At 36.7% G+C, this 22324-nt stretch overlaps 2 protein-coding genes across 2 annotated transcripts in view; both read left to right on the forward strand.

Annotated features, from left to right (window-relative positions):
• Positions 1-2148: 2148 nt before the first annotated feature.
• On the forward strand, positions 2149-6724 carry pdcb (phosducin b). The gene is made up of 4 exons (XM_032572828.1): positions 2149-2530; positions 3361-3422; positions 5145-5293; positions 5694-6724. Exons 2-4 carry the CDS (start codon positions 3377-3379, stop codon positions 6207-6209), a joined length of 711 nt encoding a protein of 236 aa, XP_032428719.1. The 5' UTR covers positions 2149-2530; positions 3361-3376; the 3' UTR covers positions 6210-6724.
• Positions 6725-16595: 9871 nt separating this feature from the next.
• The window catches only part of tprb (translocated promoter region b, nuclear basket protein), a 28591-nt gene continuing 22862 nt past the window's right edge, over positions 16596-22324 (forward strand). The window contains 15 exon segments of the mRNA XM_032573156.1: positions 16596-16773; positions 17100-17204; positions 17298-17371; positions 18525-18621; positions 18726-18829; positions 18910-19074; positions 19185-19277; positions 19422-19502; positions 19581-19668; positions 20226-20366; positions 20453-20553; positions 20866-21063; positions 21558-21665; positions 21754-21980; positions 22070-22233. Coding sequence (XP_032429047.1) covers positions 16623-16773; positions 17100-17204; positions 17298-17371; positions 18525-18621; positions 18726-18829; positions 18910-19074; positions 19185-19277; positions 19422-19502; positions 19581-19668; positions 20226-20366; positions 20453-20553; positions 20866-21063; positions 21558-21665; positions 21754-21980; positions 22070-22233 — 1897 coding nt within the window. The 5' untranslated portion in view covers positions 16596-16622.

Below are 22324 nucleotides of genomic sequence, written 5' to 3' on the forward strand. Positions count from 1 at the left end.
ATCCTTTAAGCCAATAAATGCAGGGCACAGACAGAGAGTCGAAGGACAGAAGTTAAACGCCGTTCCACGAACTGTTCCCAGGACAGGTGATCTGAATGTGAAGACTGTTGTGATTCAACATGGAGAGAAAGTTCTCATGACTCATGCAGGGAGAGACAGAAGCATAAAGAAGGACGGCCAGAGGTTTCCTTCTGCGTCTGGAAATTTTCCAGATGAAATTGTGCAAATGCATTCAGTCCTACTGTCCTAAAATGAGGCACTGAAGTTGAAACTAATCATGTTTAATCTGAAACCTACAGAAGATGAACAGCAACATAATCATAACAACTTTATTTTTCCATTTATTCTTTGTTTATTTACCATACTGCCACACCACATACTAAAGAAAATCAGATTTTCTCTACTACATTTATGCTCAATACTCACTTGCTCACACTTAACAAATTAGAATTTTATTTAAAAATGCTTGCAACTAACTTATACTACTGTATAATACTGTAATACTTAGAAATTATGTATTTTTAAGTTACAGTTTTCTTATAATGCTTTATTTTATTAAATAAGATATGAAGTCTACGATGGCCCTGTGTCCAGAATTATTTAATATCAGTTACATTTGGGCATTTTCAGACATTAACTGTCTGTTTAAGGTTATTCCTTAAACATTTAGATTTAGGTCTGAACTTTCAATAGGCCATTGCGAAACATTTACTGTGGCGATTTAGAGGAGGACTTGCTGCTGTATTTTGGATCGTTATTCTGCTCCAAAATTCAAGTGCATTTGAACTTATAATCCCCAGCTGATGCTCAGATATTTTCCTTCCAGGTCTTCTCGTTGACAGCAGGAGTCAACGAGAAGACCAAGCCAAGCCATGTAGGCAGAGCAGCCGTTGTGCTCTTGCAGCACCATATGTTTGATTGCTGCTGTGATGTTATTTTTCTGAAGTGCTCTGATAGTTTTACACTGCATGTAACAGGATGCACTCATTTTGAAAGGGCGTTGTGTGTTTTCCTTTGTTTGTTCTTTGGTCAGTTTTTTCCTGGCAACCCTTCCATGAGTGGCATTTTTAACAGATACTTTGTTTCTTATCTTGATTTTTTTTTTTTTTCCAAACTGAGCCATGAAGTATGATGCATTTAGGTGTGTTGCTTATGATATCTCCTAGCCTACTTAATGTGGTCAAACAGGTTCAGTTTGGGTGATTTCTTGATTCCACAGGTCTGTCTGTATTCTGGTTTTAATTCCCATGATAAATGAAATTATCTTTTGGCATTTTATATGTATATTGACAGTATGTATGTAAATATGCATGTACAGACCCAGTCAAACTTTATAATTAACTGGAACATGTTATATAAATTAATTACACACAGATGAATGTTTGAATGCTTTTATTTGTTAATTGTGATTACAGTTAATGAAAATATATTTAAATTTAAATATTACATCTAATCAGTAAGAAAACATAGAAATGTGTAATTAATGAAATTAAAAGCTATTTAAAAGTTATTTTTCAAAATGTACTTTTATCTAACAAACAACTCATAAGGACTTGTATTCTAATTTATTAAATATGACTATATTCCCTGTTTTGTTTTAACTTGTAGACCGTTGCCCTTCATTCACCCTTGAATGGAGCTCATATGTCCTTGATTCTTGATTTTTTTTTTTTTTTTCTTTTTATAGTTATTTTAGACTATGAAATAGTAAAATGTCTGACCATGGCTTGAGCCTTTAGGATAAACAAAGTCAATGTTTCTCAGAAATCTGAAAAAAGTATTTAAAAATTGTCTTGAGAACACTTTAAACCTAGACCTTTTATTTTAAGCTTCTGTGACGGAAAATAAAGTCTGAATGAGGTGAACAATGGGAATATTTGTATTGAAAATAGTTGTGAAACACATGATCCAGCGTCATTGGTTCTTCCTTAGCCCGTAGCCAACGTTGTTTTGAAAGACTTGCACCATGTGGTCATCTTGTGTGAAGCTTCATGCCTGGAAGACGTTTCAATTTCCGACAAAATCCCTTTTATTTGAAAGTTCATCTCTGGGATATTTTGTTCGGTTGCTTGAGTTAACTCCCACCATGCCGTTCATACCAGTGAACTGCAATACTGCAGCTTCTCCTCTTTATATTTGAATATAAATTGCTTTCACCAAAGCCCAGTAAGGGGAATTTTTATTACAACTCTGATTAAAAGGAGAAAGTTTTGAAGTTTTGCTTTGGCTTACAAAGTGTAGCCTTGTCATTCTTCCTCTTCTTTGTGTACAGTGAGGCCCTTTATCTAGCAGAGGCTTCTAATTCCTGAAGTGAAATCCTCTTAGGATCTATGCTCTATTTCTGTTTGGTCTATTGGGTCTTTTTTAAAATCTCCAATAGACCTATCTCATTGGCTGGAAACAACATACGCAGGCACACAAAAAAAAACACACATGGTCCAGCAACAGATAGCTCCAACAAGTGATCGAGAGAACAGCAGTGCATGATTAACTGCTGACACAAAGGGAGGACTTTATCTGACAGTGAAAGGTAAGATAAACAGCTTTTATTGATACAATGGAATTAACAGAATGCCGATACGTGAAGATTGTTGTTGATTTATAACACCTCAGTGTTCTTTTTTTATTCCCCATACAGCTTAAGTTTGTGGATATTTGTTTAGACGGTTTTGCATTTTTGCTGTTACCACACAAGGCATCAAATAGAAAGCTGCAAAATTGGATGCATTTTTTTCAGTCTCCTTGACAGAACAAACAATTCCTTTTTTGGAGTTGTCATATCTGCATCCCTCTGTGCTTTATTTGAGCACAGAGGGATGCTTACTAAAGTTAGTGGTCGACCTTTAACTCTGTACTGAAACAATTAAATGTTATTTCATTTGAAAATGCTGCAGCTACTCGTGGGAAAAATCTCCCCATTAGTCAACTGGGAGCTAGATGATGGTCATAAAGATCATTAAACCAGATCAGCATCGTGACTGCAAGCAGGGATGGAGGACTCCTCACAATAGGTCACCTAATCCAATCAGATATTGGCTTAAAATGAGTCACACCATCAACTGGCTTAAACAGTGATGCCACAGAAATGACACAGCAGTGCATGGCAAACGAAACACAAATTTGCATCTGATTTGGATGCATGCTTGCACAAACAGTTGCTTTGAGAGCCAACGGCAAGCAAAACACTGATCTGATTGCAGTCCTGTAATCCTCTTAAACTGCATTAATTTAATTAAAATTAAAGATTAGTGTTCTTTTGTTTGCTTTGTTCAGTGATTCTACATTTGTAGCTGCAGAGTTTCAACTCCGGTGTATGAAAATGAAGTATTAAAGTAGCAACATCACATTTCTTTTGTACAGGTAACTGACCACAACAATGTCTGGCCGAGTAATTGATTTGGAAGAGACCGCGACCCATACAGGTGAGCAGATGAGCCATTTATAAAAAGAAAACAACAAAAGAACACTTCTTTGGACTGTCTGTGGTTAGGTCAAGTGAAAAGGATCTTTGATTCCACTAAAAACCTAATGGAAAGCAGTTGAAACACTATGTTCCTACAGAGAAAATTGGCCAACAATGGCACAGGACTAAGACAGGTGAAAGGAAACCCAATGGAGAGAAGAGAACCGTTTAACAGATGGTCTAATCTTTTTCTTGTGTAACACTGGGCTAATTAGTCCACTTCCTGGAAAGAAAGGATTATCTCTACATTGCAACAACACATGCTAAAGAGCTTGTTCGACAGTGAGGCCACACAAAAGACTCATTCAGACATGAGTCAATGGGAAGCCTATGTAAAACCTAGATTTAAATGAACAGTCTGGCTCAAAATGATTCACATCCCTAACAGCTATAGATAGAAAGTTATGTCCATCCATCCAGTCACTGTCTTCATTTATTTTCTATATGTCAAAAATTATTTATACTCCTGTCACTAGAAATGCCTTATGGCATTCAAGCAATAAATCTTGACTCGTATATAATAACCATGTTTTCACTGGTATTTCTGACATATTTTTTGTCCATGAGCTCCAAGTCTGTGTGAATGAAAGGTTCACTTGCCATTGCCCTTTAGCCCAAATTCTCTACCAGATTCAAGTTAGGATTCTTACTGGTTCTATATCCAACATTATTATTTATTCAAGTCAAAAGAAAAATGGCAGTCAAATTAAAATGTTACTTTATACCTAAATCTACCAGAGTTACAAATAATCTTAAGTCTAGGTGTTGATTCTTTGATAATGTGACATTTAGATGAAACAGATTTGAATTTTAAATTTAAAAGCACATTGTTTTGTGATATTGGGATAATGTCACCAATGTGTGAAAAGTCTTCATATTTTTCTTTGAGAGAATATTGCTAAATACAGAGACATATTTACATATTTGCAGTGTACTTGCAGATGGAAATTAAATGTTGTTAAAGTGTGCATTAATGACAAGATCCTTTCTGCAAATTACTTCAGATTAAGCTGAGTTCATTACAAAAGAGAAGAATGAGTTGTTCTCCATTAATTGAAGTTTTTAACAAGAAACCCTTCACTCTCATACATCAGAGTCACTGACATACCCTTTACATTGAGCTGTTAACGTACCAGTATAACACTGAGATGGAAAAGTGCTGACTTAATGTCTGTTAAAAACAGTCAGTCAACTGCAATAAAGTGACAACGGGACTACAGAAGCACCAAAAATGCTGGACTTTCACATTTTCTAAGAATTCACAGGTGTGTAGTTGCAAAACTTAACTGGGTTTGTAACCTTCATCCTAGAGAGGATCACTACTTTTTTTATGCTTTCTGGTCTTTTCTAACAAAAGTTTACATTAGGATCTCATCTAAATGTCTCAAAATTAGATGTGGTCATCCAAAAAAAACATCAAACATTAGATCAAATGTATCCAGATTTTGGCCTTGATGTCTCTTGACAACTTTGACCTTATTAGAAATATTTCAACCATAAAAATGCTCCTGCTACTAGTGTTTTACTAAAGAAGCTTTAGTTAAGACAGACACTGCTTTCTGTATTTGCTTGGTTCCTGCATTTTTCTTTTTTCTGTTAATTAGTAGAGTGAGTAAATAGCTGAGATAAGTAAGTAGACGCTGGTCAGTGCACTGAGCTGAACTTTTTGTTCTTTCCACAGGTCCAAAGGGGGTCATTAATGACTGGAGGAGGTTCAAGTTGGAAAGTATGGACCGGGAGAATTTGCCTCCTGCAAAAAGGGAACTTCTGAGGCAAATGTCATCCCCCAATAAATCAAAAGATGATTCCAGAGCTAACCTGAACCGCAAGGTACAACCCAAATCGTTTAACCAGGCAAGAGAGCACAGGAAGTTTTTTATTTAATGGAGAGAAATACTTACTGAGGACATCAGAGATATTTCATTCTGTGTGTGATTTTTTTCACAGGCATTTAATAGAAAATACTAACCCTAATTGCAATATCAATAGGTGCAAAATCACAATCCCAAAAGACTGCTTGGAATCAATATTTGGTATACTGGTTATTTTAAGAAGAATGCATGTCGGCAATATATTTTCAGCAGTTGGATGAATTTTTTCTGCCCTTCATGTTCCAACATGATGTAGATCTCAGTGACTGAGATTATGGAGGATGATGAGAACAGAGAAGCAGAGAAAATGAAGTGAAGCTTATTTTTTAACCAATGCCTAATTTCTCCTTCTTTTCTAGATGAGTGTCCAAGAGTATGAACTACTCAAAGAGGAGGATGAAGGATGTCTGAAGAAATACAGGAGACGATGCATGGAAGAGATGCACAGCAAGCTCAGCTTCGGCCCCAAGTTTGAAGGTGTGCACGACCTGGACAGTGGCGAGGCCTTCCTTGAAGTCATCGAGAAGGAGCATCACAGCACAGTGGTGGTTGTGCATATTTACAAGGATGGGGTGAAAGGATGCGAGCAGCTCAATAGCTGCCTGGACTGCTTGGCCACAGAGTACCCCACTGTAAAGTTCTGCAAGATTGATGCCGTCTCATCCGGTGCTGCCGAGCGTTTTTCAGATGAGTATTTACCGACACTGCTGGTATACAAGGCTGGGGAGCTCATAGGGAACTTCCTGTCCTGCACGCAGCACATGAACGAGGAGTTCTTTGCAACCGACGTTGAAGCTTTCCTCAACAGTTACGGTCTGCTCCCAGAGAAAGAGCTGGCTGGAGATAACGAGGAGGAAGAACATGACGTAGAATGAAACAGGAGTTTGGCTGCTGCAGGAGAAAGAGTTTGGGTAAAGATATAAGTGAAGCAGTTTATATATAAAATGTCCATGTTTTGTTGTTGTTGTTTTTTTTTGCTTAAGCAACTAGGAAAATCATAATTTTTCCTATATAACACTAGCATTGGACTGTTTCTTGAGAATGTTTTTATATATAGGTGGTGGGGAAACTTTACTAGCTTGGAAAAAGGAGTTGCTGAATGACAAAACACTCCATTCCTCATCACCACTTGAAAAGCCAAAACAAGATAACTGACAATAAATACATTGTTTTATTAGGAAATATCTTCATGTATATATTATATACATGTGCATGACCAGATTCATTTATAGTGTTTTTTTTAGCATTTGATTGTATTTATGTGTACTCAAAACATTTGCATCCATGAGCTATACATTTTTTAATGTAACATAATACGCACATGTACTGTATATTTATTATGTTTGTGTTGTTCTGATAAAGAATAAATAAATGACACTGGAAACCTTGACGCTCCACTCAAGCAACTTTTCCAGTAAAAAGGACAGAGGACTAATTTTATCTTCCAAAACACCTAATTAATATGACGCTTTCAACGTTTTTTGAAGCATAGAATAATATTAAAATATTCTTATTCAATTACGTACCTACATGTAGGCTTTAGTATTTTGGACAAAAATGGCAGAAAAATCTCCATAATTGTGTAGCCTAGGACTACCATTCATATTTGTTTCATTTTGAAACAAGTTGTCAATCAGTGGTGCACAACAGTCAAAGGAGATGGGAATTAGAGGAAAGTCAATTTTCAGATTTGTTTTTTTTTTTTGGAATAATGCAAAATACTGTGTCTTGAAGAAGGAAACTAACACAGCATCCAAAACTGGATTCTACACTATTGTAGTAAGATTTATTAATAAGTGTTGTTTTGATAAACACCACTATCTTACAATATATCTGTCCGTGGGACCGACTCAGACTGCCTGTAGCAAACCGGGCATTTAGCAGAATGATAAAGTTAAAGTCAGAAGTTTTCTCTGCAGCCGAAGCATTTCTGTGTTTAGGGTGAGGCGGGGGTTTCCCCCCGTTATTGCAAGGACGATTACAAAAGTATAAATAGAAACTGTTTTTCTAACGTCAACGTCAGACCTACGTTTTTATTCACAAACCAGTGTAAAAAAATATATTCTTGCCCATAATTTGATAATTATAGGACACAGATCCTCCTCCCCTTGGATCCGGTGTCTGAACAACATGGAGGCAGAGAAACTGAGAGTCATTACTAGACTGAGGGCAGCCAGACTAGTTTATTTTGCTACATTATTATATTTAGCTAAATATTATTGCTGATGGGCACAAGTAGGCCTTCTAACATACAGATTTAAAAAGAAATAAAAAATAAAAAAAACTCATAAAGGGCACTAGGGGCATCAAGGATAAAAGGGGTAGAGGCTCAAGTCCCCATCACCCCCCCTCTGCACGTGCCTGAGTTCCTCTGATGGGTAGACTGGCCGGTTCTCAATCCCTGAGCTGCAGGAATCCCAAAGGAAAATCACTTCTGAAGGGAAGAGATGAAACACACACACACACACACCACTTGGCTATTGAAGCACAATTGAACCCAACATGGACGTTGGGTTTCTGTTTCTGTTTGTGCACAGAAACACAACATTTGAATTTTATTATTTTTTCCTAAAATTGATCATTGAGATGAGCAGGATGGACCATCACACACTCACACACAGGTTTGTATTTGTGGGGTCACTGTTGAACGAGCAAGTTTAGCATTAGCTAGCATGTCGTCAGTCAGTTTACTGTTTATCACAGCCTGATAAAATAAGTTAATCTAACTCGCATCTTTCATTGTCTTAATGAGCCTTAATGATTAAATACAGCTGAGGGAAAATTCCCCAAACATCGGATATTTATAGCAACAATAAATCACAGTGAAATCATCAGCTCTCATGAGATAAGCAGAGTCCCTCTAAATAAGACGAACATGGTGAACAATTAGAACACCAGAACAGGGTTTTCCTAAAATATATATGTTTCATAAAAACCAATAAACCGCAATTCATATTCATAAAATAATTTCTTCCTATTTTGGTCACAACCAGAGGAAAATGAAGATGTAGCTGCATCCATGAAGACAAACTAAAAGCCGTCAGAAATGAAAAAGCAGCAGGTTGAACGGGAGGCAGCGTGAGCTACACAAACCATGTGCTAAAATAAAACCTGATGGCTGAGACGCCGCAGCCCAACTGTAAATAATATAAGTAGTTAGATAGTCTGAAGGCGACATTTGCAGTAGAGTGGCTGCTGACGCAACTTGACTTGTTACGTGAGGACATAAGACTGTTGTTCAGGTGGGTTTTATGCTTATGACGTGTGGACGGATGTCATAGGCAGGGTCTTTATTTGCTCGTTCTTTTTCTCTATCCGTCACTTTGCACTTGTTCATCGCAGAGCCCAGATCTGTCCTTGTTCTCGCTATTTTAGCAGCTCAAACTCAAAAACCTACAGCAATCATGCCCAGTAGAAGGAGTTCTCCACCCGTAGAGACCATTACCGTCTAAGCCTTGGAGGTGGTGGTCAACCGTCTTTTCATCAACAACCGGAGCGAACCGGAAGAAAACCAGAGCGAGACTGAAGAGATAAAGATCAGAAAAATGGCAATAATAAGCCTAGTCAGCAATCTGATCCAGAGGATCATTGAGAAATCGGGACAGAGGTGTTACCCTCCAGAAAAATTTAATGCCATCTTTCATCATCTGTTTGAGAAACGCTGGATTTAAACTGAACCAAGAGTCCTCAGCATGAGCCCAAAAAAGGTCCTACGACAGGGCAAGGCCATTTTCAAGGACCTGCTGAAGCAGTGCAACAAGGCAGAGAACATCCTGCTCTTCCTGGAGTCAGAGACGCCGATATTTGAGAAAAAAAATAGTAGCTAGTTCATTTTAAACTTAGCTAGTAGTTAGGTCATTTTTAACCTAGTAGTTAGGTATTTTTATACTTGTTCATGTTTAATAGTTAGGTCATTTTAAACTTGTTCACGTTTAGTAGTTAGATCATTATAATTGCATTATAATTAATTATAGTTAATTAATATAAGGAGAATCAAAATTGAAAAGTAATTTAGGTGAATTTCAATCTGGCAAGTTTGTGTGTAACAGATGCACTCTGATCATTTCAGAAACTGTTAATAATTCAAAATAAAACTAAGATTTTTGTAAAGAACATTTTAAAAAATCTAATGTTATTATGTGCATGGTTCTTCAAAAATATCTGTAAAAAATCTTCAAACAAAACAAAACCCTATGATTTGAAGTTAAAAATACTTCATTTCCTCTTTTTTTTAGCATTTACAGGAGAAAGGTTTGTTTCTTTTCTAGTTAAGAGTTTGAAATGTTTTACCTTAAATAAAAGCACCAGTGGGCCAGAGGTGTAAAGTCACGCAGAGATGTTAAGGATATCAGAGTGAAACTCCGGAAGGAGGATGTTTCATGTTAAACAACCTTATTTGTCATGTAACAACATACAGTAGGTTCTGACATGCCCGTGACCTCTGCTAACCCCTGGCATTTCAAAACCAGAAAATAAAACCTAATCACGCTTTTTTTAGGTGAAAACCTTCACTGCTAACCCACTGATTAATCAGAATTGAATTGAATTAAGTAGTTTGATATCTGCAGAAATGGCTTCTAAATACGTCTATTAAAACGAAAACCACAGTCTGCTTTTAAAGTACATCATTAACTTTCATCTGTTAGTGGATAGAGGCAGGCCAACAGAGCTCAAAAGCCAGACCACCCAGTTTGTTGATGCTCTAGATTTGAGATGAAAACCTTTCAGTGAACTAATGATGGATTCCTCTTTTAGGTTCAATAGGTAAAATAAAAACATCACCACTTTTTTTGCTTTTTGATTTGTTTTATTTTTTGTAAGGCTGAACTTGACTTTTTTCTATATTCCTGTAATTTACATGCTAGTCAAATTCCCCTGCAGTATTAATATTGTCTTCTTATTCATTCTTGTGTATTCTTTATATCTTTCAAAGACAAGTTAGCATGATTGGATTGCATGCATGCATGCACACCAAATCACGTTTGCCTTGAACCTTTTAGCAGAAAACAACACCCTCCAGTGCATTTTCATTCAAGCACGGCAACTTCCAATAATCTTTGGAAGCACTGGATCTTTAATTACTTATCAAGTAAAGGCAGTCAGACTGTCACATGCAAATACATATTTGACTGAGGATATACATGTGTTCTTGAGTTCACTATACCACATCTGCTATTAAGTGAATTGCCTCTAGCAGGTAGGCCTCCTTGGAAAGTTGCATGCCTAAGACTCATTGAATCCATTTTGATAACTCGCCTAAGAGCTTTATAAAGAAGTTTTCCTGAGAAGCCTACACGTCAGCCAGACTAGCTGCTGCTGACCTAGACCTATTTACTCTCTGCATAATGGCAGACAACAAGCAAAAACCAATTTTTTGACAACTGAATGCAGGTAAACCCAAAGCAGTGAATAGAGGTTTTTATTAAGTGGAGCATTGCAACAAAAGCCATAAGTTTCCACTTGTGACAGTAAATCTGTTGGGTTTAATCTCAGTAGGCCTGTCAGAATAAGAAATAAATCAATTAATCACATAATAAATTTTAAAAAGTGCTGTAATTTCCATTTGGATGATTTATTGTTTTTCTCTTCTCTCTCTCTTTCTACCAAAACCTGAATGATAAAAGTCTTCAGTCTGAAGCCCTTTTATTGAAGGACAACTTTGTTTACACAGACTTCATAATTCATTTTATTTGTTGTTTTGTTTATTCATTTTGGACATTTAGAATTTAAAGTTTATTGATCTTTGGGAGTATAGTCTTACATTATTAAGCCATTACCATTATGTTATTTGAAAATGGACTCAAAACAACCATATTATTGTTTAGCGCAATAACTTCTGGGGCAACTTATCATGAAAATTTTACTTTGGCAGTAATTTCTACAAATAGCACTTTGAAGGAGATTAACTGGAAAAAAATGGTGTTCTTCAAAAGTCTAAGCTTTTAGCAATCTAAAAATAGAGAATATACATAATAACTTTAGCTGAAAATGTTTCCAATTTCAGCTAAAGTTGAATCAAGAGATTCCTTGAGAATCTCTTTCCGGCAGTTTTGAACACATCCCTGGTCTAACTCACTTAAATCAAATAAATCGCTCAGAATGCAGAACGTGACGGCACGTGACGGTGGGATAAAAATCCTGCAATCTCATTCAACTACAAGTCACAGAAACAACAAGATCGTGTTTAGATGAATATTTTAGAACATTATTTCATAACAAAAGCAAAACCAGATGCTGTTTAGGTAACTGTTAAGCACCTAGATATTTTACAACTGCAAAGAGTAGCATTTCTCCGTTGCACTTTCTAAGTTCCAAGAATTTCCTCTGCCCAGTTACATAAATAACCATCTGAAATTTCTTTCTGAAACAGGCCCCAAGAAAGGCTTGACTCATGGCTCCTCTCAAACAAATGTTTACTTCGGTGTTTACCGCTACACTGACCACATGATTCTACTCCCACTCAAACCATTTGATCCCCTCCTTTGTTTACAGCTCTGCTAATTGGATAACTTATGCGCATTTTTATGTTTGGACTCTTGGAAAGCCCAGCTGCCATGCTCTACTTCATCCACATAAAAACAAATTTCCATGAGGCCATGTTATGACCCTCTAGCTCAGGGACCAAACATGGACAGTGGATGTCAGAAAGATTATGTAACAGTAAAAGTGTGTTTAGTGGCACTATCTATGAGGCTAAAACCTACTTTGAGTGTCATTGTTAACTGTGTGGAAAAGTATGGGATTTAATTGAAATATCTTCCATGTTTGACTAAATATGGAAAAAATAAGAGCATGAAAATATATTTGTATAAATGAACTTTGATTGTTTTAATATTTAATTTGTCCATCTTTCTTCATGACCCACCCATCTCAATGATCTACCTAGTAGCTTTTTAATCAACAAAAAAACATACAAACACATCTAACAAAACAAACTAACCCTAATTTCAATACTCTACAACTAAAACTGGAAAAAAAATCATCTGAATCTAACTAGACCCATCATCTTTTAGCATCAAAACCAATGGTTCAGTACTGTGTCATGGTCATACAACAGTCAAGGTCATATAAATATTGATACTTTGGATATTCCAGAACAGCACTTGCAGAATTAGAAGTTTTTATTTTATCCACAAGACTGGCAGGGACAAGAGATTTGAACTAAAGTGACTGAAAGGTCAAATCTGGGTTTTTTGTGTATTGTGCAGTAAAAATTGTGTAAAGAGAGTTTTCTCAGTCCTTTTTCACCTCCTTTTACTACCAATCTAGCTCAGGTAGACACTGTTTTATGACAGTTTTGCATCATCTTAGCATCACTTTAACAGTGCTGAGATGATGTAAAAAATGTGTTGACTCATGTTATTAATTAGGTTTAAATCTTCAGAGTAAGATGACACCAGACTAGATGAATGTTATAACCAAACTTGTGAGCTAACAAGTGAGGAATAAAAAGGAGGGAGGGCAAAAGGAAACATGACTCAGTTGTATGAGCATGAGTAATGATACTATTGCCTAACAGTTGGAGAAAAGTAAATTACAGTGCACTTACTGTAACTTTCCAACGTTATTTAGCTAAATTTAGTCTAGGTGCAAATCGTATGTCTCCAGTAGTTTGATTGACTCAGCCCACGCATACATTACTGCCAGTTTGATTCCAAGGAGACATATTTCTTGAATACTTTTAAAATGCTTATCGTAAATCTTTTTCAGGCTTTCTGAAAATCTTTCAAAGTTAAATGGTTTTTCAGTGATTATTATTCCAGTACATGAACATTTATTGGTGAATGTTTCTATATTTCCATGTTGCACTTTGTTAATAGCAGGAAAGAACTCAATTTGTTTCCTTTTTTTTGTTTAACCTATTAAAAAAAATTACATAATAGATGTTTAAGTCAAAACATTAAATTTTTCCACTTGTTTAAGAAGTGATTCCGTTTCTGTTCGTGCATTGTAGTACTTTTACATCTGACACTCCTTTTTTTCTCTGCTTTTTTTTCTGCAGAAAATCTTGTTGTGTTTAGGTAAATGGATTGTATTAAACAAAAATTAAAAGCAGTCGTAGTACAAAGTCCTGAAGCTTGGAGAACTATTGGTCAAAATTGCAAGATTTGATGTATACCTGGTGGCAAAATACAATGCATTTCTTTAAAACTTTTCCATGAATAGAAGCTTACTGTCACATTGCTATGCTGTTATGTGTACCTTGTTACTTGAATCACTTGTCAACATGATTAAGATCATGCTGCAATGCAGCAACAAGTCCTGACAGCGACTCAGATGACTCAGATTTGAGCGGGTTTGCACTGTAATGTTGCTATAGGTAATTGAACATCTTGGTAACCAGGTGGGACAATTGAATGTCAGAAAATAGTTAACAACCTGCAGCAAACATTGCCTGCAACTCTTCTGTGGTTAATTAGGATCTTTTGTTCTGTAACGGTACCTCAAAGACTGTGGGCCCATAAGGCACTGAGGAATTTGTCCAAACTGGTCCAGACAGGAGCTGAATACCTTCAAGGTGTATGTCACAAAGGACCCGATTAATAAATAACTTTAACTGAAACTGCGGAAACAAGTCAAGCCTTCACAGAGGGCAGTTACAGGAACTTAACAGGATACACCATCCCTTTAAGTTAAACTCTTAAAAAAAATATTTCCGGGCCTGGTTGTGACTTGCAAGGTTTCTGCAGTGACCAATCTTGACATCCCTACCTTCCAATTACATTGCAAGGATACAGACACACCTATCAGCAGGTATTTGAAACCACAAAGTATTCTCATTACTTACTGACTATTTTAAGGCAGATTTAAATAGTAAATATCTGTGCAGAATGCGTACTATGTCACTGCTAAGAGTGATTTTGTGGTTCTGATTAAATATTTTTGCACCAAACTCAAGCTTTTTAATTTATGATCATTCTAGAGTTTTATAGTTTCTTCGGAATAAAAGAGACCAATCTTTCTAATATAAATCGGCTACTTTGCTGGACTTTATTTTGAAGTCCAGAAAAACAAAACCAAAATTAATAGAAAGTGAAAAGCCTTTTTTATAGAGATGTTATTCTGGGTTGATGAACTTGTGCATGTTAGAATAAAATTACATTTCTCAAAGGTATCGGCTATTACATTAATTTGTTCTTCTATGACTGTTTCTCCAGCTGAACATTAAGTTCTCGCACTCCCTGGTCACAAAACTAACTCAGGTTGGGAGACACTGTTTTATGATCTGTTTACAACAAACAGAAAAAGAAAAACACAACAACAGGGAGCTGCCTCAGGAACCAGTACGCCAAACTCCAAACCCTCTCCTCAGCTTACTTCTTGTTTACAAAGTAATCACTAATATAAGGCTTTGTGGACAATTACATCTCAGTGTAGCAAGTTAATGAGGCATGCGTACTTTCCACTCAAAACATGAAAGTGGGGTTTTGAGTCTTTAAAGTACCTCACTGTGTCTTGCTGCAGCACAAAATGACAGAGCATTGTTTTCGTTTGCAAATTATTAGAACTTTATTTGGTGTTTCATTTAACCTTTTTCAAAACTTTAGCCTAATCAAGAGTTTTCCCATTTTATTTTGATCATTAACACAGCTTTAACACATAAGTGATTAAATATACCTTTAGTGTTATGCTCATGAATAAATATACTACTTAAAGTTTTCTTAATATGCATAGTAACTGCACTGGTCTAAAAAAAAATCCATGCTTCATACTGATGTCCAGTTTCTTTATTCTCCTGAAGAGTCACGGAACGAAACTCTAAAAAATACAACAATACGTATTTAAGCACAATATGCTTCTATATGCTTGTACTTTTTGTCACAGTATTATAGTGTACAAATTTTAACAATGTAACAACAATGCCGTGTTTGCCAGTTTCTCAAAATACAGTTGCAGAAATAAGAGAGAGCCTCCTGCCTCTGTCTATTTGGCGTATTCCACTTTCAATTCCTCTTCCGGTTCACTTGTATGTGTTTCAAACAAATCATTTTCACTCACTAAACCCACATAAATTCTAACAACGTGTTGCAAACATCTGACGTACCTCGATATTACTGAAAGAATGGCATTGTTCTGATCACGGGAAAAGAGCAACTCACCAACTTCTGGGTTACCATGGCAACGTAAAACAAACGGCAGGTAAGCGTCTGTTACATACATCTTGTAAGTGATGAGTGAAAAACTGACTTTTTTTTTTTCTTCAATTGCAGGGTGTATAATTTCAATGTGCCTACAATGTAAAGCTTTAAAACCTATAAAGACCAAATCAGTAATAATGTGCTTATTTCTACATTTCCTTGTGCTTTTAGCCCTTCTTTTTCTTTAGCTAGCCCTCTTTTATGTCGATGTTTGTGTAAAATTAAGATATACAGTAACACATTACCTCTCAGCACGGTTTTAAAATCCCCTTGCAGGTTATTATCAGTGCGCTTGGCGCCACCTTGTGGAGAACATGACGAATCTGTGGCTATTATAGAAAAATACTTCATAAAGTTTAAACTGAACATATTGGTTCGAGATCATTGAAAGGTATCTATGACCTCTTCACCTGGCTTTTTTCCAACCAAGATGCATGAAATACCGTCTCTTCGAATGATCGCTCTCTCTCTAAAATCTCTGACTACTCAATGAAGAACAGATATGTTTTAATCAAAGGTGCAGCACATACATACAGTCTACACATACAGTGTTATAGAAAGATAATTGTTCTGTTGTTATTTTCTATTTGCTGAGCCCACTGAGAAATTTGGAGGTCAACTACTGTGTCACTGGAATTACCCTGTTCTAACTACTGATTACTGAAAATTGTGGTCGGATGTGTTTCAGGTTAGAAAATTATATTTGGTACAGTATTTCACTGGCCTAGTTTGCTATGTTTCAATTGTGTTGTATAAATTTCTTCACTTTAGTTTTTTAAAAAACAAAACCTGCACAAATGTTTTCATCTATCTGATTACATCCTTTTCACATTTTAAATCAGATTTTATGACCATTTGTATTTGAGTAGAGTTTTCACCAATGCTTTTTTTTTATTGAGTAATTTCTTGGATGATTACTTTTCACTTTCACTTGTGTAAAAATCTGTTAAAGCAGCAACACACAATTTTTGAGGACTCTACCCACTTTTGTGTTTCACATAAAATAAAGATTTTTGCTTGAATGTTTTCGAAATAAACTGGTAATTCTAAGTCGTTCCACTAGGCGGCAGTACGTATTTTTACTCTCTCGTAAAGTCACAAAGAACAAGAGAACCGATCGCGCTTGCGCGGTTAGGTGTTGTGGGGAAAATGGCGGCACTGCTGTTGCAGGAGCTGGATTCGTCCGATATATCTAAACTACCGACAACTCTTCAAAGCAAATTTGAGAAACTTTTATTAGATCGGCAGTATGAAATTGATTCTTTAAAAGCACTGCATGAACAGTTTCGGGTTGACAGCGGTGAGTTATTAGTGCTTTTTTTGGCTAACTGTTGGTGCTAAACGTGCTGAGTACAGAGTGATGAGTGCTAATGGCGAAAAGTTTGTTTAATTTAAATAGTAATTGTTTTACTTCCGATTTATTTGCCTCTAATAAAGCTAGTGGGTTATTGGATTAAACTTACTCTTTTTAAGCTGCTTAACGATTTGTAAAAACCCCGTTGGAAGCTAACTAACGCAAACACAAGGCGTTCCTTGAAGCTAACTGTTAGATTTGAGCTAAATAAGACAAAATGCTTCTCAGTAAGTGGATTAATGCTTACAGCGTTGGTTATTTTTCCTGTACAGAGCAACAGTTTTTCGAAAAAGTTGATCAACTTCAGCGGTGTCAGGCCGAGCTTTTGTCTCAAGCTCAAGAACATCTTAAAGTCAAAGAGGATTTCACGAAGCTTGGTAAAACATCCTTCGCTTTACTCCTGTTTTCCTATCTGGTTTTCACCTTTTTTGAGTCTTATAGATCAACTTACTGTTAAACATTTAATGCAGATGAAGAACTGAAAAGTGTTTGTGAGAAGAACAGGGAAAATGAGTCTGCGCAGGAGAAGTTGTCAACAGAGCAGGTAAGACAACACGCCAACAAGCAAAGATAACAACAGCCATGATTAAAAAGACTGTAATCTTCTTTAAACATTTTTGAAGTATCCCCTGAAATCGAAAAAACACGCAAGTAAATTGATCACTGTCATTATTTGCTAAACAGTCAAATTTACATCTTTAAGCAAAATGGAAAAGTCATGTTTGAATAACTAAGCACAAGTTATAAATTAATTTATGGTGGTGTATTGTTATCACATTATTTAGGACTTTTGGTCCACCTATCATTTTAAAAAATGTCCCAAACTCTGCCAATCATCAGGTTTCAAACACATTTCTTCCTGTTTGAGTTTAATATGCTTTTGTTTTCAAACACGGTCATTCAATGACTGCAGGGCAATTGTATTTTTATAGCACATTTTCAGCAACAAGGCAATTCAAAGAGCTTTACATGATTAGAAGGAAAATAAAACGAGCAAAAACCTTGCATTGCAGTGGCAAAGTAAGGTAAGGGAAAGCACTGACAGGTTGAAAGCCAAACTACATTTTGTGATGTTCCAGTTATTAATCAGCAGTTTTGCAGTTATTCTGAAAGTTTGTTCAAGATTAGAGGAGCATAAAAACTGAATGCTGCTTCTCCATGTTTGGTTCTGATTCTGGGGATGCAGAAAAAACTAGAACCAGAAGGCCTGAGTGAACTGGAAGGTTCATCGATCTTTTATTGTATTTTGGTGCCAAGCCTTTCTGTGATTTATAAACTAACAACAATATTTTAAAGTCTATTCTTTGAGCTACAAGGAGCCCGTGTAAAGTCTTGTGACTACTAGACATGTAAACATCATCAAAAAGCCTGTGTCGCATTGCACAAAATCAAACTGATGTCACAAACTGGACGACCCCTGTTTGTGGATTGCGAGAGTCTCTTATTCACCCACTCCCATACACAAACAATTGAAATGGTTGAATCAAACATTGTGGCATGCTTACTTTGATGCTAGACTCAGTTTTGATTTAATAAAATCAACCACACAACTAGGATTCAGTTTAACATGTCTTCCTGTTGAATGTGTGTGCAGATCAAACAGCTGCAGATTTGTTACCACACTTTCAGATGGAATAAATACATTTTCCCTGATCTCTAGCGCCATCACATTAAACACCTCCATTATTTCTCTTCAGACTTTGCTTTCGAAAGCCAAAGAGGAATTGGAAGGAGAAAAGCGGGAACTTGTGAGGACACTGGAGAGGAGGTCTCTGGAAGTTGAGAATTTAAATGGTAGGAATAAGATATTCTAACTGCACTATTTATAATTTTTTATATATATTCTTTATTGGCCTATAAAAAATTGATTGGACATATCAAGTTTTTTGCTTTGTCAGATGACTTGAGGCAGCTGAATGATAAGTTAATGGAAGTCAACACTAGTAAGATGGCTATGCAAATGAAGCTGGATGAACATGAAGCTGCAGAAGTAAACATTAAAGTGAGTTCTGAAGCGATCTTTGTCTTCATTGAATATTACCTTCAAAGCAAGCTGTTGATCAGAGTTGTCTGTCTCTCCAGTATAAGGAGAAGCGTATGGAACAAGAGAAGGAGCTGCTGCATGGTCAGATTTCTTGGCTTAAAGACGAACTGAAGGCAAAGACGGAGGGACTGCTCACCCTGTCCAGGGAAAAGGGGAATGAAATCTTGGAGCTGAAATTCAAACTGGAGAATAAGGAAGATGAGGTGAGAATCTCTTTATTTCATTTTATGTCATTCTGCTATGATTCAATTTGTGTTGTGATTTTAATTTCTAGTCTTTTATCCAGTTTAACAATGTTATTTTTAATTTGCAGTTAACCAAACTACAAGATCAAGTGACCAGTTTGAAAACCTCAAATGAACACCTTCAAAAGCAAAGTGAAGAGATGGTCAACAAACTAAAAGAAGTGTGTATTTACAAATTGTCTAATTTGAAGCTCCCATTTTTAGTTTATTGGCATATTTTTGAAAGAAGTGCATTACTTGATGGGGTTTTTTTGTGCTTTTTGGATGCTTGTTAATTCCTTTTTTTTTTTTTTTTTTTTTTTTAGGCAAAGGAGCAGCAAGCCAACTCAGAGGAGAAGTTTCGAAACGAACTGAATGCCAACATTAAACTTTCCAACTTATACAAGGTGTGGAGAAACCTAAGAGTAAACCTTGTGCTCAGTTGCAGCGTTTTTTAGAATAACATTTCACTCTTGTTCTGACAGGGTGCGGCAGCAGATTCTGAAGCAAAAAGTGAAGAGCTGAGTCGGGCGGTGGAGGAACTACACAAGCTGCTGAAAGATGCTGGAGAAGGTAAAAGCTGAGAGTTTCAGTACAAACTTGGCTGAATTATCAAATTGGGTGCACAACTTGATTTCCTTTTTTATTGTGGATTTTCGTTCATCCATACTTTTGTTAATATTTCTGGTTCAGTTTTTGGCTGAATATTTGATTACTCTTTTTTAAAGAATATTTAGTTAATTTAGAGGGACTGGGTTTTTTTTTTTATCAAACACAAACAGCTTTTAAGCACAGTAGGTAAATAATCAGAACTGCTACACTTGTGGATTTTTGGAGACCAGATTCTTTGTTATTTTAGTCTGCTTTATTAATTCTAAGACCAGTTTTGATCTCTGTTTGATATCATTATTTCCTTTTATTACTTAAGATGTGATGACCTTTGAGTCTAAATTTGTTCAGAAACGTCTCCAAAGTAATATCCCAGATCTAAATTCCCCGTTTAAATTAAACGGAAAGTTTAAATTAATAAATTAGAATTCAAAATTAATGATTAGCATTCCCTTAATAAATGCATGTAAACGTGTGGCTGCTAGTATCAAAGTAAAAAAAAAAAATGTTGTCAACTTTAGCCAACAAGGCTCTTGAGGAAAAGCTGCAGGAGATGAACGACGCAGCAGACAAAACTGTTAACGAGTTAAAGGAGAAGATCCAGAACCTTGAGAAAGAGCTGGACAACGCCAATGACCTGTTGTCAACTTCTAAACTCAGAGGTCAGTTGTGTTAAACTTACTTTATGCTCATATTTTAAAATACATTTCAGTAGCATCTCTTTTTCAAAACTTTTTTTTCTTAGCAGGACCAGCTGGTGCGAGCGTGCCGGCAGAGGACCAAATAACAACAATGTCTCCAACAGCGGCTGCTGTGTCCAAAATAAAACCTGGCATGAAGCTGACTGAAGTAAGCAAATCAGCTTCCTGGTTGCAGCCGTCATTCAGACCATTCCCACAAAGTCTTAGAACATAAAATTTGCTTTAGCAATTTTCCATGCCTGACTACAAATGCGAACAAAGAGAAATAAGAATGGAAAACATGTACATTTATAAACGCTTCACTGTGTTCTGTTTTACAGAACATAAAATTCAGACTTCTTATTCTAATTTAGTCTAGAACTGTTTGTAATTTTCAATAAAATGTTCCATTTGATGTTTAAAATGTTGCCAAGCAGTTTCTTTGTCGACATGCTTGACCAAGCGAGTCGTGTGTTTGCAGTTGTACACGGCGTATCTGGAGAGCCAGGAGCAGCTGCAGCTGGAGCGCCTGGAGAACAAGCGTGTCAACAAATATCTGGATGACATTGTGCAGGAAGTCGAAGCCAAGGCCCCCATCCTGAAACGGCAGAGGGACGAACACGAGCGCATGCAGAAGTCGGTGGCCAGTCTGTCAGCCAAGTTGGAGCAAGCCGTTAAGGTATGTGATGTTAACGAGGTGCAGGCCTGTATGGGTTTATTATTTTATGTTGACTTTCAATATTTTCCTTAACAATGGAGTAAAAAATATTAAATTGATACTTTTATGTATCAATATGACATGTTCAGTTTCTCACATTAGAACCACAAACTTTAGTGTACTATAGAGAGGTTTATGTGGTAGACCAACAGAAAGTAATGCATTACTGTGGATGAAAAAGGACCAAGGTTCAAACCCCACTTTTTTATCAGATTATCAGAATAATAGATTATTAATATAATCAATAGTTGAAGCGTGAATTATTTTCCTTCCTCTGCACAGTCAGTCACTGCTTTGTGTTGGTGCATCACATAAAATCCCAGTGAAATTATTTGAGGTTTGTTACTGTAAAGCGACAAAATGCGAAAAGGCTCGAGGATTGATCTTGCTTCTGCATTGGTCTTCTGTTTCTAGCCCTAACCCTAAAGTTTTGGGTTTAAATGTATATTTTACAGGAAGTTCACCGTCTGCAGAACGAGGCTGATGAAGCCAATAAGCGATCTACTCTCCTGGAAAGAGACAGTCAGAGATATGAACTCCAGGTGGCTGACATGGCTCAACAGGTGGGTTCAAGCTCCTCGTCTACCTTTATTCATTTTTAATTATCCTTGGAGATTAAGTCGATCTAAAATCCTTTATTCATCTTGTCAGGTTCGAGTGTTGCTCATTGAGCTGGAAGAGGCCCGTGGAAACCACGTGCTTCAGGAGGAGGAAGTGAGCTCAGCCGACATCAGCAGCACATCAGAGGTCATCAGCCAACACCTGGTGACCTTCCGCAGCGTGGAGGAGCTCCAGAAGCAAAACCAGCGACTTCTCGTGGCCCTCAGGGATCTGAGTGACGCCCAGGAGAAAGAAGAGCAGGAGAGCACTGGCAATAAGTACGTCTGTTACATCTTTAATATCTGCACAGATGGAGGAATAAAATCCCCAAAAATCTGATTCTAAATCTGATGATGTGCTCTTCTAGGCGTGTGGAGCTGGAGCAGAGTTTGGAGAAAGCCCAGGCAGAGTTGGAGTCGCTGAAGGAACAACGCAGCCAGCAGATTAAGATGACAGAGTCCATCGTGAGGCAGAGAGACATGTACCGTGTACTGCTGGCTCAGGCAACCGGAGTGGCTTTCCCTCAACAAGGTGAGACAGTAATCACTCTGAGAATCCGAATTTGACTCCATTTGAATGAAGGTTCTATGTTTGCAATTTCCAGTTTAAATCTAATTTGGTT

Source organism: Xiphophorus hellerii, chromosome 9 (assembly GCF_003331165.1).
Source record: "Xiphophorus hellerii strain 12219 chromosome 9, Xiphophorus_hellerii-4.1, whole genome shotgun sequence".
NCBI lineage: Eukaryota > Metazoa > Chordata > Actinopteri > Cyprinodontiformes > Poeciliidae > Xiphophorus > Xiphophorus hellerii.

Coding starts and splice junctions, on each gene's coding strand:
- pdcb (XM_032572828.1), top strand. CDS start 3,377: ATGTCTGGCCGAGTAATTGATTTGGAAGAGACCGCGACCCATACAG. Junction 3,423..5,144: donor AGAGACCGCGACCCATACAG/GTGAGCAGATGA, acceptor TTCTTTCCACAG/GTCCAAAGGGGGTCATTAAT. Junction 5,294..5,693: donor GAGCTAACCTGAACCGCAAG/GTACAACCCAAA, acceptor CTTCTTTTCTAG/ATGAGTGTCCAAGAGTATGA.